Source organism: Camarhynchus parvulus, chromosome 1 (genome assembly GCF_901933205.1).
Source record: "Camarhynchus parvulus chromosome 1, STF_HiC, whole genome shotgun sequence".
Classification (NCBI taxonomy): domain Eukaryota; kingdom Metazoa; phylum Chordata; class Aves; order Passeriformes; family Thraupidae; genus Camarhynchus; species Camarhynchus parvulus.
This window is the reverse complement of record NC_044571.1, coordinates 93,618,688-93,633,171: the sequence shown is the minus strand read 5'-3', so window position 1 is coordinate 93,633,171 and position 14,484 is coordinate 93,618,688. Positions and strand designations below refer to the sequence as shown.

The 14,484-nt window shown below is 42.4% G+C and overlaps 1 protein-coding gene across 11 annotated transcripts in view; it reads right to left on the bottom strand.

Moving 5' to 3' along the window:
* Positions 1 to 1,326: 1,326 nt before the first annotated feature.
* The window catches only part of ZBTB20 (zinc finger and BTB domain containing 20), a 445,196-nt gene continuing 432,038 nt past the window's right edge, over positions 1,327 to 14,484 (bottom strand). For all 11 annotated transcript variants that reach the window (XM_030955850.1, XM_030955680.1, XM_030955758.1 and 8 more), the window contains 2 exons: positions 7,955 to 9,562; positions 1,327 to 2,829 (listed from right to left, as the gene is read on the bottom strand). In XM_030955850.1, coding sequence (XP_030811710.1) covers positions 2,411 to 2,829; positions 7,955 to 9,542 — 2,007 coding nt within the window. In that variant the 5' untranslated portion in view covers positions 9,543 to 9,562 and the 3' untranslated portion in view covers positions 1,327 to 2,410. The remainder of the gene's footprint in view (positions 2,830 to 7,954; positions 9,563 to 14,484) is intronic.

Here is a 14,484-nt window from a genome sequence, read left to right as displayed (position 1 = left end):
GAAAGCTTAATTTAAATACAGACACAAGTAAAAGCTAAACTAGCAATTTTTCTTTTTTTCCTTTTTGCATATTTTTGTTAGGTGCTTCTTCTCTGCCTAAAATATGAAGTCCAGAGTGCAGTTGGTGTAAGTCCTTATATGGATTTCAAGCAAGACAAAGATAGTGTCAAACACTGATCCAACTGAACTAAGGACCCATGTACTTTGGGAGTTGGCTTTGGGGGAAAAATTCTTACACAGATACACAGAAGACAACTAGGGAGAACACCAGTCCAAACACAATAAAACAAAATACAAAACACCAACATATATATGCAGATCAGGAATCAATCTTTCACACTGATCCTACATTCCTTTCATAGCTTTGTCTAGGCAGAGAATGTGGGATGTGGCCCTTCAGTCAGACTTTTTGCAAATGAAGGGAAGATTATTTGCAATGGTAACGTTTTAAGTTGTTTTGGCATCAGCACAAATTACTGGGGGCAGGATCAGATTCCCACACAAATACGGAAGCTCTCTAGCGAGCAAGGCAGGGATGAGAGAACAATACAGCAGATTAATTCTTGTCCAGTGACCAAAAAGAAGGGACATCCTAGTTATTACACACTTCAAAACTTTCATTACTTTTTCAAAGAAGAAAGACTACAGTTTTTATCATCCCCCAAAACAAGGGAACATTGCTAGAAAAATCTCTTTCTCAAAAGGAAACGTCCTTCAGCAGAAATTAATTCTGAGATGGAACCAAAAAAGAAACAACAGAAGCCTGGTAAGAGCCAAAAAGAGAACCATGTAATTCAAAAGAACAAAGTAGCAGTTCAAATGATACTGCAGGATGCACAAACACTAGTAGATAATCTCACAGATGACTTCACAGAGCCCCTCATCGACCCAGGTAATTCTTGATTCCATTAGAAAACAGAGAGAATAATACTAGAAAAGAAAATTAAGAAAACATCCTTCCTCTTTTTTAAAATAAAAATCAAGATCATCTCCCCTCCCCCCCTCTATCTGGAAGCAGGTTAGCTAACCTTAACAGTCTCAATTTAAAATAAAATATATATTTTTATATATATTCATATATATAATAAAAGAGAAGATATTAGTGGCAGTGTATGCAAAACAAAAAAGAAAACAAAAATTACTTTTAACAATCTCACTTTTTTTGTTTTTTTACACAAATACTGTTGTAAATATATTAAAAAAATCAGCATTCTATCTGGTAAACGTCACTTTTGCCCCTCTATAAAATTTTGAATTAAAAAAGTCCCAACAACTCTTATTTTTTTTAATTATTATTCCCCTCCCCTCCCACCCTCTATTCCTCCTTCTTCCACAAGAATAAATCCTGATGCAACTTTTTTTTTTTTGCAAAGATTGTGGGAACTAACCCTTCTCTTGTACCTAGATCCATAGGTTGCAACCTCTGATATCTTTGATTTTCCTCTGTGTTTCTCCTTGCCTTCTGTGAAAGTCCCTCTTGATTGTGCTGAGGCCCTGTGCTCAGCGAAGACACTGAATAAATTACAAAAAAGCCACCGTTGCTTGTTGTCTGAATCTTCTTGGTTTCTGCTATAAGGTGGTGGTGGTACGAGAAAAGCAGCGGGGAGGGTGTGCTGGACAGCGAGGGATGGAGCAGAATCCAGGTGAGGAACCTCTGATTCTTTTTCCTCACCCTGCAGGGACTCCACACTATCCAAGCCACACTGCCTCGCATTCCCCTCAGCCCTTTCTGTGTGTTTGTGGATGCGTGTGTGTGTGCGAAAGCAGATACGTGGTGGAAACCAGCAGGGCCTTGTTTCCTCTGGTTACTGCTCAACCAGAAGCAAAATATTCCACAGTTCTAACTGGATACTGTGAAGTCCAAAAGCGGTCAGCAACGTGAATCATGTCCATTGAAACACTGCAAGCGGTGTACTTATAACGACAGTAGGCCTTGTAGATTTGTAATATATTTTGTTTTGTTTCTTTATTTGTAGTGCTCTTCACAAGTGAGAAAAAAGATTTTTTTAAATTATTTTTGTCTGTTTTTTATAATTTTTTTGTGTGGTTTTTTTTTTTTTTTTTTTTTTTTTGTTGTTTGCTTTTTGTAGTAAAGAAGGGTTGTATTTAGAGGCCAGTAGCTAGAGATCCAACCAGTGGAGCTCATGAAGCACTACCTGGCCTTAAGGCCACCATCCAAGGGAGGTTGGGAAAATTATTATTCACCCAGCCTCCGGAAATGTAATGTACCAGCAGGCAAAAAACAGTTCTTCATGTAGTACAAAAAACAACAAAACGAAATGAACCCAAAAAAAGGAGGAAAATAAAGGTAAAAATGAAACAAAAATAATTTCTTAAATTCTAGTGCCATAGCTTTTTTTGTTGTTTCTATTTTTGTTGTTCATAACAAGGAGAGAGAGAGAGATTCTACTTATCCATCTGACACATGCATCCTCATGTGGTCGTTGAAATGCTCAATTTGGTCAAACTTAGCTGGACAGACAGAGCAGACGTACGTGGTCCCCTCCGTGCAGGCCACCACGCCGGCAGGGACAGCCCTCGCGCCGGTGCCGGTGGCTCCAGGCGTGCCGTTGGTGGCACTGTGCAGAGCCACATGCCTCTCCAGCAGGGTCTTGTGGGAGAACTTCTTCTTGCAGATGTAGCACTCGTAGGACTTCTCCCCGCGGTGGAGACGCATGTGCACATTAAGGGAGCTCTTCTGGGTGAAGCGCTTGTTGCAGATACTGCACTGGTAGGCCCTCACGCCAGTGTGTGTCACCATGTGTTTGATTAGGTAATCCTTTAAAGAGAAGGAGCGCCAACAGATGCTGCATTGGTGTGGTTTCTCACCTGCCCAGTACCAATGAGAGAGAGACAGAGAGACAGACAAAAAAAAAATCATAAAATTAAACCAGTTGAACTCTTTGCAATAAACTAATGGTAAGTCTCATGGGGGTCTTTGGAGAGGTGCTCTGGCTAACAAAGAGTAAGTCTGTTAATCAGTGTGTTTTGACACATAGCATTTTTTGCAACCAGAGGTTTCAAAATGCTTTACAAAGGGGGCCGCAGGAATTCCCTATCCAAATACAGTAAAAAGGAGCTCAGGTGATTTCTTCAAGTTCACACAGTAGGTAGACACTGACAAAGACAGGACTATAGTTAAAAGGTCCTGGCATCTGTACCCAGTTTCAATGGCATAGCCTCTCCTGTCTGTGCCTCTGTCTTGCCCCTCATGCTCATTTCTAGACAGGAAGGTCTCAGCCATGCAACTTCACCTTCCAGTGCTTCTGTTTCCTTACCAGCATGCAATAAAAAAAGGAACAAATCAGTGATTACCAGACAGCTGACCTGAGCCAGACTCATTTCGGTCAAATTGCTTTCAATTTCTCAGGAGAGAAAAGACAGAGATTGTCAGAGGAATCCAACACTTTAGAAGAGGTTTACAATTGTTGCTCCCTTTTCTGGTCAAATGTCACAGTTGAAGCATGTTCAAGGAGTACTGGAAAAGGGAACCTCAGGACACAGAATTGCCTAGGCCAGCCAGCACCATGCAAAGGGCAACCTAACAGATCAACTTCCAGTGTAAGACACAGGAAATTTGAATATTTGGCTGCCAGTTCAGTCAAACACCTTATGAGGTAAACTAGGGAGATAAAACATGTATGTAATCTTCTACATTGCCTTGCGTTCCCAGGACTGTTGTAAAACTTATTATGGAAACTCGTATAGTTGAACTCTGATCATGTTCAGACAAACCAGTGACTACAAGGATAAACTGGGAAATATACTTAGCTGAGCACATATACTGCTTTTTTCAGACTACTCTTAAATCCTCCTCATGCTCAGAGTTCTGAAAGATAAGGCATGGTCTCATGTTTCATGGTATCAAGCAATGTTTTCATGATATGCTGCTGCACTGATAATGTAGCCAACAAGCAACACCCTGAATGCCCCATAGAAAGCTACTTCTTAATTTGCTTTCTGAATCACTTGGTGAATATTTCACGTGTGGAATTCATCATCCCCAAAGCTGTCAGGGATAGAGATGGTACTATAGCTCTGTAAGAATCAAAATGATCCTCTGTTTCAGTGATTGAGAAAATTATTTTCCTGTGGTTATTCTGCAATTTCTCCTTTTTTTTCTTCTCCACAGACATCCTGCTTCCTTCTTTTTACAGTCTGTTTTGAACTGTTTTAAATCCTGAAGAGTCAATCTTCAGGGACCAAGACATGCCTGTGGTAATATATAATTCACTCATTGTATAGTGAGATTACCATATGCTACTTAAACTCAATTTTAAGAGGAGATAATTAAAATAGATTAGATGTGGAAGACCTACTTTTTATCTCCCCCAAGTCTCTGTTTCTTTTTATTTCATGGTTTGCATATATGATGGTGACATCCACGAATGAAATCCACTTGCTGGTCTTCCTTGCACTCGTGAGGACTTTGTCCCTACTTGGTGAAAGACATTTGCTCAAAACACTAAGTCCTTGCTTTCCTGATGGCTTTGCCACACACAGTACTGTGTTGTGGGTAGACAGGTCAATATGCATGACATGTGATGTGGAAAATGATAGCGTGTCAGCTAGAATAACGTCTGATTAACTTAGAATAGGCTGATTGTATTTATGGAGCTCATTTTTGCCTTGGGCAATATGTCCCAGAGTTTGTAGTAAGTTGGTCTCCTCCACTCTAGACCCTGTTAAGATTGTGCTATAAAAACATGTTAATTTTTGCCTGCTTATGTTCCTAAGATACACTGGGTTGTGGCTTTTTAATCTCAGCTTCAAAGTCTTCCTGGGATTTCTCCTCTCCAAAGAATTGCAAAACTTTAGTTTTTCTTTTTTGTATGCAAATTTTTGTGCTCCCTAAGTGAGCACAGTAGATTCTTTATTCCCGCGATTCCTCATTTTCAAGTCAGAGAAAACTTTGCTCAGTGAATTAAAATGTGCATGTTCTTCCTTTTGCTTCTTTATTTTGTATTTGGCTGGTATTAGACTGCAATATGGGGTGATTAGAATAATAGAATCTGAGCATATCCTGAGTTGGGAGGGGGAAGAAGCAACGTCAGTGCCTGGCCACGGCTCCCTTTTCTAGTCCCTGTGCTCCTGGTGATGTAGGCTGTGCGGCTCTCTGAACCCTAACTGTAATGGACACCTGGTGCTGACACTGAGGTCATGGAATCATAGCATCCTGACTTGGAAGGGACTTCCAAAGATCATCAAATTCCACCTCCTGGTCCTGCACAGCACCACCCCAAGAATCACACCATGAGCCCGAGACCATTGTCCAACAGCTTCTCAAACTCTGCCAGGTTTGGTGCTGTGACCAATTCCCTGGGGAACCTGTTCTGGTGCCCACCAACCCCAACCAAAGAGTGAAAAACCTTTTCCTAATATCTACTCTAAACCTACCCTGAGACAGGTTCATGTCATTCCCCTGCGTCCTATCACTGGACAAGAGAGAAGAGGTCAGTTCCTGCCCCTGCACTTCCCCTCATGAGGAAGCTGTAGGTCACAATGAGGTTTCCCCTCAATCTCCTCCAGGCTGAACAAGCCAAGTGACCTCAGCCACTCCTCAAATGACTTGCCCTCATCCCATCACCAAATTAGAAAGGTGTGGAGGCAGCAATGTTGGTGCTCTGCTGTGATCCCCTTGGCATGTCTTCTGCAGCCTATAATCCAGTATTAATCACAGTGTGATATGTGGGAAAGGCAATGGTGCCGTATAAAGCGCAGACACTGCATACACTCTAGCACTGTATTTCCACAATATTGTGGGATATATTAAAGTGAGTATACACAGAACATGGAAAAATAGCAATCTCTAATATGTTTGCACCCATGTGAAAGAAGAAAAGGATGTCGGTTTCTGTTGCATGGAAAGCCAATCAGACTGTAGTTTTTGGAAGCATAAAAACATATAGAGATGTAAAGGCCTTTAAGTTACTGAATTCAGGTTTATGATTAGGCTCTTCCATGACTTCTCTTGTGAGCCCTCCAAACAAAAAGATTAACTCAAACATTTGCATCTCCCAAAACTCTCATTTTTTTCTGTGGATCTTTTCCAGGGCCACTTTGCCCGGCTTCTTTCAACAGGCCTAAGGAAAAGTCACCCTGACAGTGGGAACAGGTGTCTCCCCCCTATTTTTGTAATGATCCTGTCCAGCACTAGATAAGGTAGCAGACAGACTTTCTCTGGGGCTGCACACATAATGATTATTTTCAGGAGGGCTTTTTGAAGCCTAGCTCTCTGTGGGTTAAGGTGAAATTATTCCCCCAGGAGCCAGTTAGCTCCTAAATGAATTTTGAAATTATTTATCTACCCAAATATTTTCTTGCCACCACAGTTCATTTTTTAGGGCATTCTCAGACCCACACAAATAAAATATTAATCCGTGATTCAAGATGCCTATCAATTTCCTCGGTTGGTATTACTTGTAGTAGCTAAGAATGTTTTAGATCACATCTTCCAATATCATTCTTTATCTGACTCCAAAACCAAAGTGCAGTGCTAGGGGAAATAAAGTACCTAATCTTGGTGAAGTTATTTGTAAAACAGTCTTTTTAGCTTTTAGAACAAGGATGCAAGCAGATATATTTGACTGTGTTCTGAAGTGGATATTTTTCTCGATACCAACACTATCTATGTTGCATTTTAGCTCCTCATCCACAACAGAGAGATTGAGAACATAAACAGACACAAAGGTAATACTGGGATTCAGGACTCTTGATCCTTGCAATTATACATTTTGTACCAGCCCTGAGAAATTGATCTTTTTGTATATGTACATGTACATGTACATGTCTGCTGTAGATATCTAGAGGAGTTCTTCATTTAAGTGATAAATACAGGTAAATTGAAGTTAAAAGTTTACATTTACACATGGAATTGAAATCTATTGCATCCAACAGAGAGGCATGTTGGGCAATGTTTCCAGGTTCTCCTCCATGTATCACAAACCCAGCATTTATTTTAAGATCTGATGTTAACAAAACCACTGCTTGGTGAAAGAAATATTTACTCTTTCTCTAAACTAGAATGTCTCTCCAACAGAGGAAGAGCCAAGGGCTAAAGTAAGCAAAGCACTCCTGAACCCATGACAACTCCATGTAAAATACATATCCTTGCTTTGAAGTCTCATAACTTGGCAAAGCTAGAAATGGCGGTTTTGGCTCAGTGGCAAATATGGTTACCTATGTTATCTCAACAGACCATAAACCATGTACTAAAGCAGCTGCAGTTTTAATCAGAAAGAGGCTGATATTGTGTTCCATTGTGCTCCACGTATATTCTTTAAATATTTTCTCATTGAACCCTATGTTTCTGTACGCATAGCTAGTGATGCCTCTGACTTACCAAGAGACAAGGGATTACAGCAATTAGCCTCAGTGAAGTAGAGAAAGACTTTCTGACAAAACCCCAGATTTAATTTCTTATAGTAGTATGTGAGATCTAGAAAATCTGTGGCAGTGTGTGTAACATCTGGGCATGGACCTACTGCTGCAGCTCCACCAGTAATGAATTTGCCCTAACCTCACCACTATTTTAGCTTAATCTGTAAACCCCATATCTGTAAAACCTACAGGGGGATGCCCTTTGTTAGTAGATATAGTTTTTCTTATGACCTATTAGTTTCCTCTCTTCCACTTAATGTTGCCTGGTCTGCTTGCAGGGTACAATGAATGCTCACCATTTCCTTGGATGGATGCAAGGCGCATTTTACTCCAAGAGAAATGAACTTGTTTCTGCACCCTGCATAGTTAGGCCCCTATCTGGGATCTGTATTCTCCTGCAGCAACTCAACTTCAGTGCAGTAAGGCCAGGAAGTGTTCAGTGACACCAGCTCCCTGGATAAGCCCTCCCTCCTGTTTATCCTGGGGGCTGGCAGGCTGGCAAACAAAATCGAAGACCATGGTTGTGAAGGGCTTTCTGTGGCTCCACATGCAAGCCAAAGGGAAGCACTCTTACCTGTGTGTACAAACATGTGCTTGACGTAGTTCTGTTTGGCGGTGAAAGTCTTGTTACAGAGAGTGCACTCATAAGGCTTTTTTTCGCCTTGCCCACCCGCTGTGCTGTGGCCCGCAGACGGGGCCAAGGGCTGTGGGGCTGGCAGTTGGGCAGTAAAGGTTGACAGGCCAGGCTGGGACACTGTCACAAACTGTGTCTGTTGGCCAGCTAATGGCTGGGGCAGGCTGAAGAGAAAAGGCTTAGGGCCACTGCCAGCAGACTGTGTGGTGAAAAGGGCAGGCAGGTAGGTGTTGCCAGCTGTGCCAATGACCTGAGTGTTGCTGGTCAGAGTCAGTGGCATTCTCAGATTGCTGGTGAGGGTTTCTGTCTGGCGTAAGTAGATCTGTGTGGTTGGCAATGGTTGGGCAACAGATGTGTTGACAGAAGGCTGCAAAGCCCCCTTTTCGGTGCTGTTATTGACTGTGAGCACTTTGCTGTCCATTTCAACGTCATTGCTTCTCTCTGGTGAGGAAGAGTTGGCATCTACATGTTGCTGTTGCTGCTGCGGCTGAGTGCCATCAGCAGGGACATCATTTTGATCTGCTTGAGTAGGTTCTTGCTGCCCATCCCGGCCCAGACCAGCCATAAACTGCTGCTCCATGGAATCAGGCTCAGTACCAATGGAGGAACTGACACCTGAGTCAAAACTCTCCCCTTTGGGCTCGCTCTCAGTGCCTTCTGCTTGGTCAGTGTCCTCAGTGCATTCCTCAGACTCGTTGCGCTCAAGGATCTGCACCCTCTGTTGGCCGTAGTAGTCATAGTCATCCTCCATCTCCTGTTTAATATGGATGTTGCCCATCAGGGTTTGGATTCGGACAGGGCGGGGCTGCTTCCGGCAGTGTGTGGTCTCTGGAGTGGTGGAGAGGTACCGCTCCATCTGCTGTGACCGTTCATGGATCCGGGTAATCCAGCTGGGGTCTTCTATGTGATGGTCCCTGGGGAGTCCCAGGGCTGTCTCATGGTGGCTGACAACAGCTCCACTGTAAAAGGAGCGCTCCCCACTGCCATTTTGCATGGAACAGGCATAGAGGGCTGAATAGATCCTGTCCACACTGTGCTGTGAATGGCTCTGTAGGTAGCCAGACTCTGTGTCAGTGCTCTGCCCCGAGGTGCCTGATTCAGGTGTTCCCCTGGGTGTCTCTTGGCCAGAATCCTGAATCACTGGGTAGACATCTCCCACATTTTGTGAGACAATCCTTGTGCACTCATCAATCACAGTCTTGATCTGCAGGATGCTGGCGGCTGTGAGGATTTGGAGGGCCTCTGACTGGGAGACCCGCAGCACCCCGCTGTACATGAAGTCAATGAGCTTTTGCACAGACTGGACTGACACCACTGAGGGGATCTCGATGTCGCTGTAGCCCAGCAGCAGCTTGTCCTGGAAGAAGGGGCTGCCAGCCGCCAGCACGCAGCGGTGGGCGCGCAGCATGCTCCCGTGGATGCGGACCGTCACGTCACAGAAGTGGCCACGGTTGCGCTGCTCGTTGAGGGTCTCGAGCACAGAATTGCTGAAGTTGTGAAGGTTGATGCTATGAATGCGCTCTGTCATCCCCTTGCAACTGATGTTACCTGGAGCAAAGCAGGTGACAAAAGCAAACAAAAAAAAAACAACAGAATTAGTCTTGTCCTCTGCAGGGCCAGAGTGAGAGCGCTGGCAAAGGCAACTTCCCACTGTGTAAACAAAACTGATCACACAAGAAAAACCACACACAGAGGCATGGGTAGGAACACATCATCTGGTAAGGCGACAAGTAAACTTCCATACTCATTTCCAGAAGCTTAAGTCCTGAATCTTTGGACAAAACCAAATGAAGACAGGTGTAGCTGGACCTGAATTACAATCATACTCCTGAGTCTTGGACTTCCCATCAGTTTATCTGGCTTTAAAAAGCTTAGAGCCAGCCAACTGTAAACACTGAGCACATGGATTAAAACTGGATTTTAAGCTCTGGATTGGATTTATGCCAGAAGAGATCAGAATCTGTAATGATCCTAAGTTGTTAATGCAAAGAGTATATATGAAAATATGTTTTCAATCTAGATTGGTATTTTAAGGAATTTAGATCATGTGTTTCACAGTACAGTTACTTGTATCAAAAAACCTGGCAGTCACTTTGTAAAATCCAAATCTGGTTCAAGATTTAGACTGTAAATGTTCCTAAAATCCCACGCAGAGTTTTGTCTGGGGTTGTGGTTTAGAACATTTGCTACCCAATAGTGACAAACAGTTCCCTGAAAGAACCCAAAGCAAGAAGTTAACATGAGCTGTCCCCTTCATTTTTAGCATATCCCAAGTTCTGACTTGCACCAGACCGCCATCATATAAAAACAAATGTTCTCCTGCTGTTATTTACTTGACAGAAACTGGAAAATTACAGACATTTACTCCAAGGAAGATTTTGTCTTAGTTTGGCTGAATTATCTAAATAGAGAACAGTTTAGAAAAGCATCTAACCAATTTGGATACAGAGCTAACATAATCTTCAAAATTTACAAGTGACTAAAAAGAAATTTATCAATCTCCCAATCCACTGCTCCCCATCTTCATCTTGTTTGCTTTGGTTTCAATGCCTTCTGATTTCCTTTCCTGTTCTTTACCAAATTTTCATCTATTTGGATTTTGACAGGCAGAAACTATGGTTTCACCTTTTAATTATAAAGTATCAATTGTCCCTTGAATGGTAAACAAATAAAACACTATTAATAATTCTTTTAAGCATTTGTAGTACATGTGGCACCTTGGTATCTAGAAAATTAGGCAAAGTAACGCTAAATCACCACTGGTATTACAGGCATTTTGTCATGCATGTTCCACCAAAGGTCTAACCACTCTTGCCACAATAACTTGGTAACGTGTGAGCATCCAAAAATAGAAGTTGGTAAGTGTGAGTAAATTAAACTAGCTTATTGTCACTGTCTAACAAATGTAAGATCAAATAAACAGCACTGGAAGCAGTTGATGGGCACACACAGGCCTTTTAGCCCAGCAACCTCTGTCTGCTCCACCCGAAGGAGTGCTTCACATCTCATCCAGAGGCAGTCGAACACTTCTCACTGCAATTTGCAGGCAAATGTGGCATCCTCCCTGCTCTGCCTTTTTCTTCCCATTTATTCACTACCAACATCTCAAGCACCCTCTCTTCTGGTGGTTCCAAGAGAAACCACCAGGGACACAAGTGGTTATTTTAATTCTCTGAAGTAGCTGATGATTAAAGGGAAGCACAAAGGTCAGGAACTAGAAATCACAAAGGGGCCAAGCTGTCTGAAGAAGTCCCATGTTAACAGATGTAAACCAACCTGTACCAGAAGGTTACTAACTTCCATGTGTGATTAGCGTGCTGAGGGGATGCTCACATAGAAGAAAAGAGGAGGAAATCACTAACACCATGATGGAGGTTGTGAAATACATCTGTCTTGTTCATAAGCTTAGCCAGGAAACCTGAACTTCTCTCTCTAATGGGACTGATCATTGGACTAGAAAAACATCTTAGAAACTAGGAGACTTTCCTTCAAAGGCATTGGAACTATTATTACACAAAATAATGTAGAGAAGAGATGTATTTCCTCCTCCTTCCTGATAGAGTAATTCTCCAGAGGCCTTCAGGGCAGTTCCAAATACTTCCCTGTCAAACATGTCAGACCATACAAGAATCTAAAATCCAGCATGTATTTTACACATGAAGTCAGAATCCTTGGCAAAAACTTCGTAGACGTGGGGCAACAGAAGGGTGGAAAATTACTGATAAATAGGTGACACCTCTTTTCAAGACTTACTACAGCCATAGCAAGTGACTGTACAGCTACCCACTATCTTTGAGTAGTACCAGCGACTACCTGGTTTGCTCCTAGGACTCACTTTCACAGAAAGACATCTCTATGTTCAGGTCTGTCAAAGGAGGTATTTGATAATAAGAAGAAATATGCAGCAGTCTAACCCAATAACCCAAAAATCCTACCTCGAATATGCACAATGTGGAATATTCTACACATACCAGAGATGCTACAGACAGGTCATTTGATTTGAGAAAAGAAACCTACTTTGTTATTATGCTCCTTGGCAGATAAAATTACTTTTGTGAGCAGAACTCTGAAAAATGCATCCTTAGTGTTATAGATGGATAATGAGATGATTGGCTCCCACAATTAAAGGATAACTATTGTGTGAATATTAAGAAAAGCTTTAGTGATGTATAGTTATGTAATTGTAGTTTAGATGTCCTCTGTTCTCCCCATGGTTCCCTTTCCCCCGCCCCTGTGTTGTGACCATCAGACACCCAGGGGTGTCTAGGACACAAGCCGTGCGCACGGGGCAGCTGGGAATGGAAAAGCTCAGGGGGTCGCTTAGGGGGTGTGGCATGGCAACAGCTGACCTCCAATCAAGTTACAAGAAAGCAGTCTCCACTGATAAATGGCAAAGAAGAGCTGACTGACAGACTTTGGGAGGGGCCAGACCTGGCTGATGCAACCCCCAGGGTTGCACTGAGCATCCATCGTGAAGATGACCTGGCCGTGTGGTATCTATGGTGGCAGTTCCCAGTGCTGTGAATTTTTCCTTATGTAGTCCTTTTGTTCTATTTTTGATAAGGTTTAATAAACCTTTTTAAATTTTCAAAGTGAGGAGTTGTTTCTCACACTTAGGACAACTCCTTTCCAGAAAGGTGTGACATGAATCGTGAGACTGAATGACTTCCTGGGAATGTGAATTCTGCCATTTACCCACAAATCATGTACAGAAAGGAGGAAGGGCAAGGTTCATCTATAAGTTTCAACAGCCCTTCTCAGGTCCTGGCTGTGGGAATCAAGAGTTGTGTAGCCACAGTGTATTTGTTCCTGTCATAGTTTAACAAGGGAGGAATTTAGGGAAATCCTTAGCAAACTTAATGAAAACAGGGAGTTGAAATTGATCATGGCTACAAAAAAGAGATTTGTATGCATTTGTAAGAGTGATGTGAATAGCGCTCCTATAGGAACTGATCTAGGATGCTACTTGTGGGGTAGGAGCTGGTTTGAAAGCCAACTGAGCCACTTCATAAATGGCATTATTTTTTACTGCTATTAGAGTTTGCCCTTAAAAAGATCCTGTCATTGTTGGGACATCTACCACTTCTTCAACTGAGAAACAACTGAAATGTACTCCTTGAGGATAAAAGAAGAAGGGTTGTTGGAAGAGATACACAATAAATGGTAAAAAAAGCTAATACAGATTTTGAGGATGATTTTTCTAGGCCACCTTCCTTGACATTCAACACTGCAAACCATATCTATCCAAAGTCCAGGCAAAGAAATAATTTGCATAAGTGTCAGAACCACTACTACACAAGCCACATCAGTATAAAGAGCAGTTTTAACAAATTCCAGGGATTGGTCTGTAGCAAACCTGCTGTCCAAAGCAGATCCTTTCCCTCTTTGCACGAAACCAAGTACAGATCCAAGTTTTGTGGTTGACCCCTACTTCATGTTGTTCTAAGCTGAAAGTCCAAAGGTGATGTTGCCCACAAAACATGGACTTGCCAATGCAGGTTTGATTCTAAGTAAATGCCACATTTTGACAAAGACTCCTAGAGCCTTGGACAAGCCAGAAAGTGTGTCAGCTCCTCACAAGGCTCAGCTGCACACACACACACACACACACACACACACACACACACACACTCACCTACTCGTCACTGTACAGAATGCCCAGCTCAGAAAAAAGACTCCTGTCTAGGGCTCTCCTCAGGCCTGCCACTCTTTTAAACTCAAGACAGTGGGAAACTTTCTGTGAAATTCAAGTGGTCTTTGTTAAGTACTCGCTCTTTTTTTGTCCAGTAAACATGATGTAGAGATCCCAATGGACTTATTCTGAGAAACTCCTGTAAAATGGTTTTGTCCCCCTTCTGTGAAGCAAGTTCTGATTGGAGGGGTATTCACAAACCATATAGGAAAGAATGGGTGTGAAAATGCAAAGGCCATTCTTACCCAGATGGGCAATGAATAGGCATTTGCCAGTTAAAAAAAAAAAAGGCAGAAGAAAAAGAAAGGAAAAAAGCCCAGACAACTGCACAGATTATGCACATTTGAAATCCTCCTGGGATACAATTTGAAGCTGGCATGGTATAAAGGTGAAACATATTACTGTGCAACTTTGAAAAAAGCTTCATTTGCCCGTATGCAAATGTACCGATTAAACTGTCAGGCTATTCACAGAAACATGCATGGAATTCATCCTCAACTAGTAAGAAGGAGCACAACGTGGATGGGAAAGGAAAAAAACTTTTGTTGTGTAATACATGACTGAATGCTTAGATTAGTGTTTCCTGAATCTCATCCACCCCTCCTGCTGACTTTTATGCTATGGGCATTCAAAATAAAGTAGGTTTTACCATGACAATAACAATGACAAGCTCTCCAAGTACAGTACCAAAGGGGAAGGCTATGGCAGAAGGAAACAGCAGGCAGTGGACTCCTGGAAGATGCTATAGAAAACTGGAAGTGCAGCACGGAGGTACATC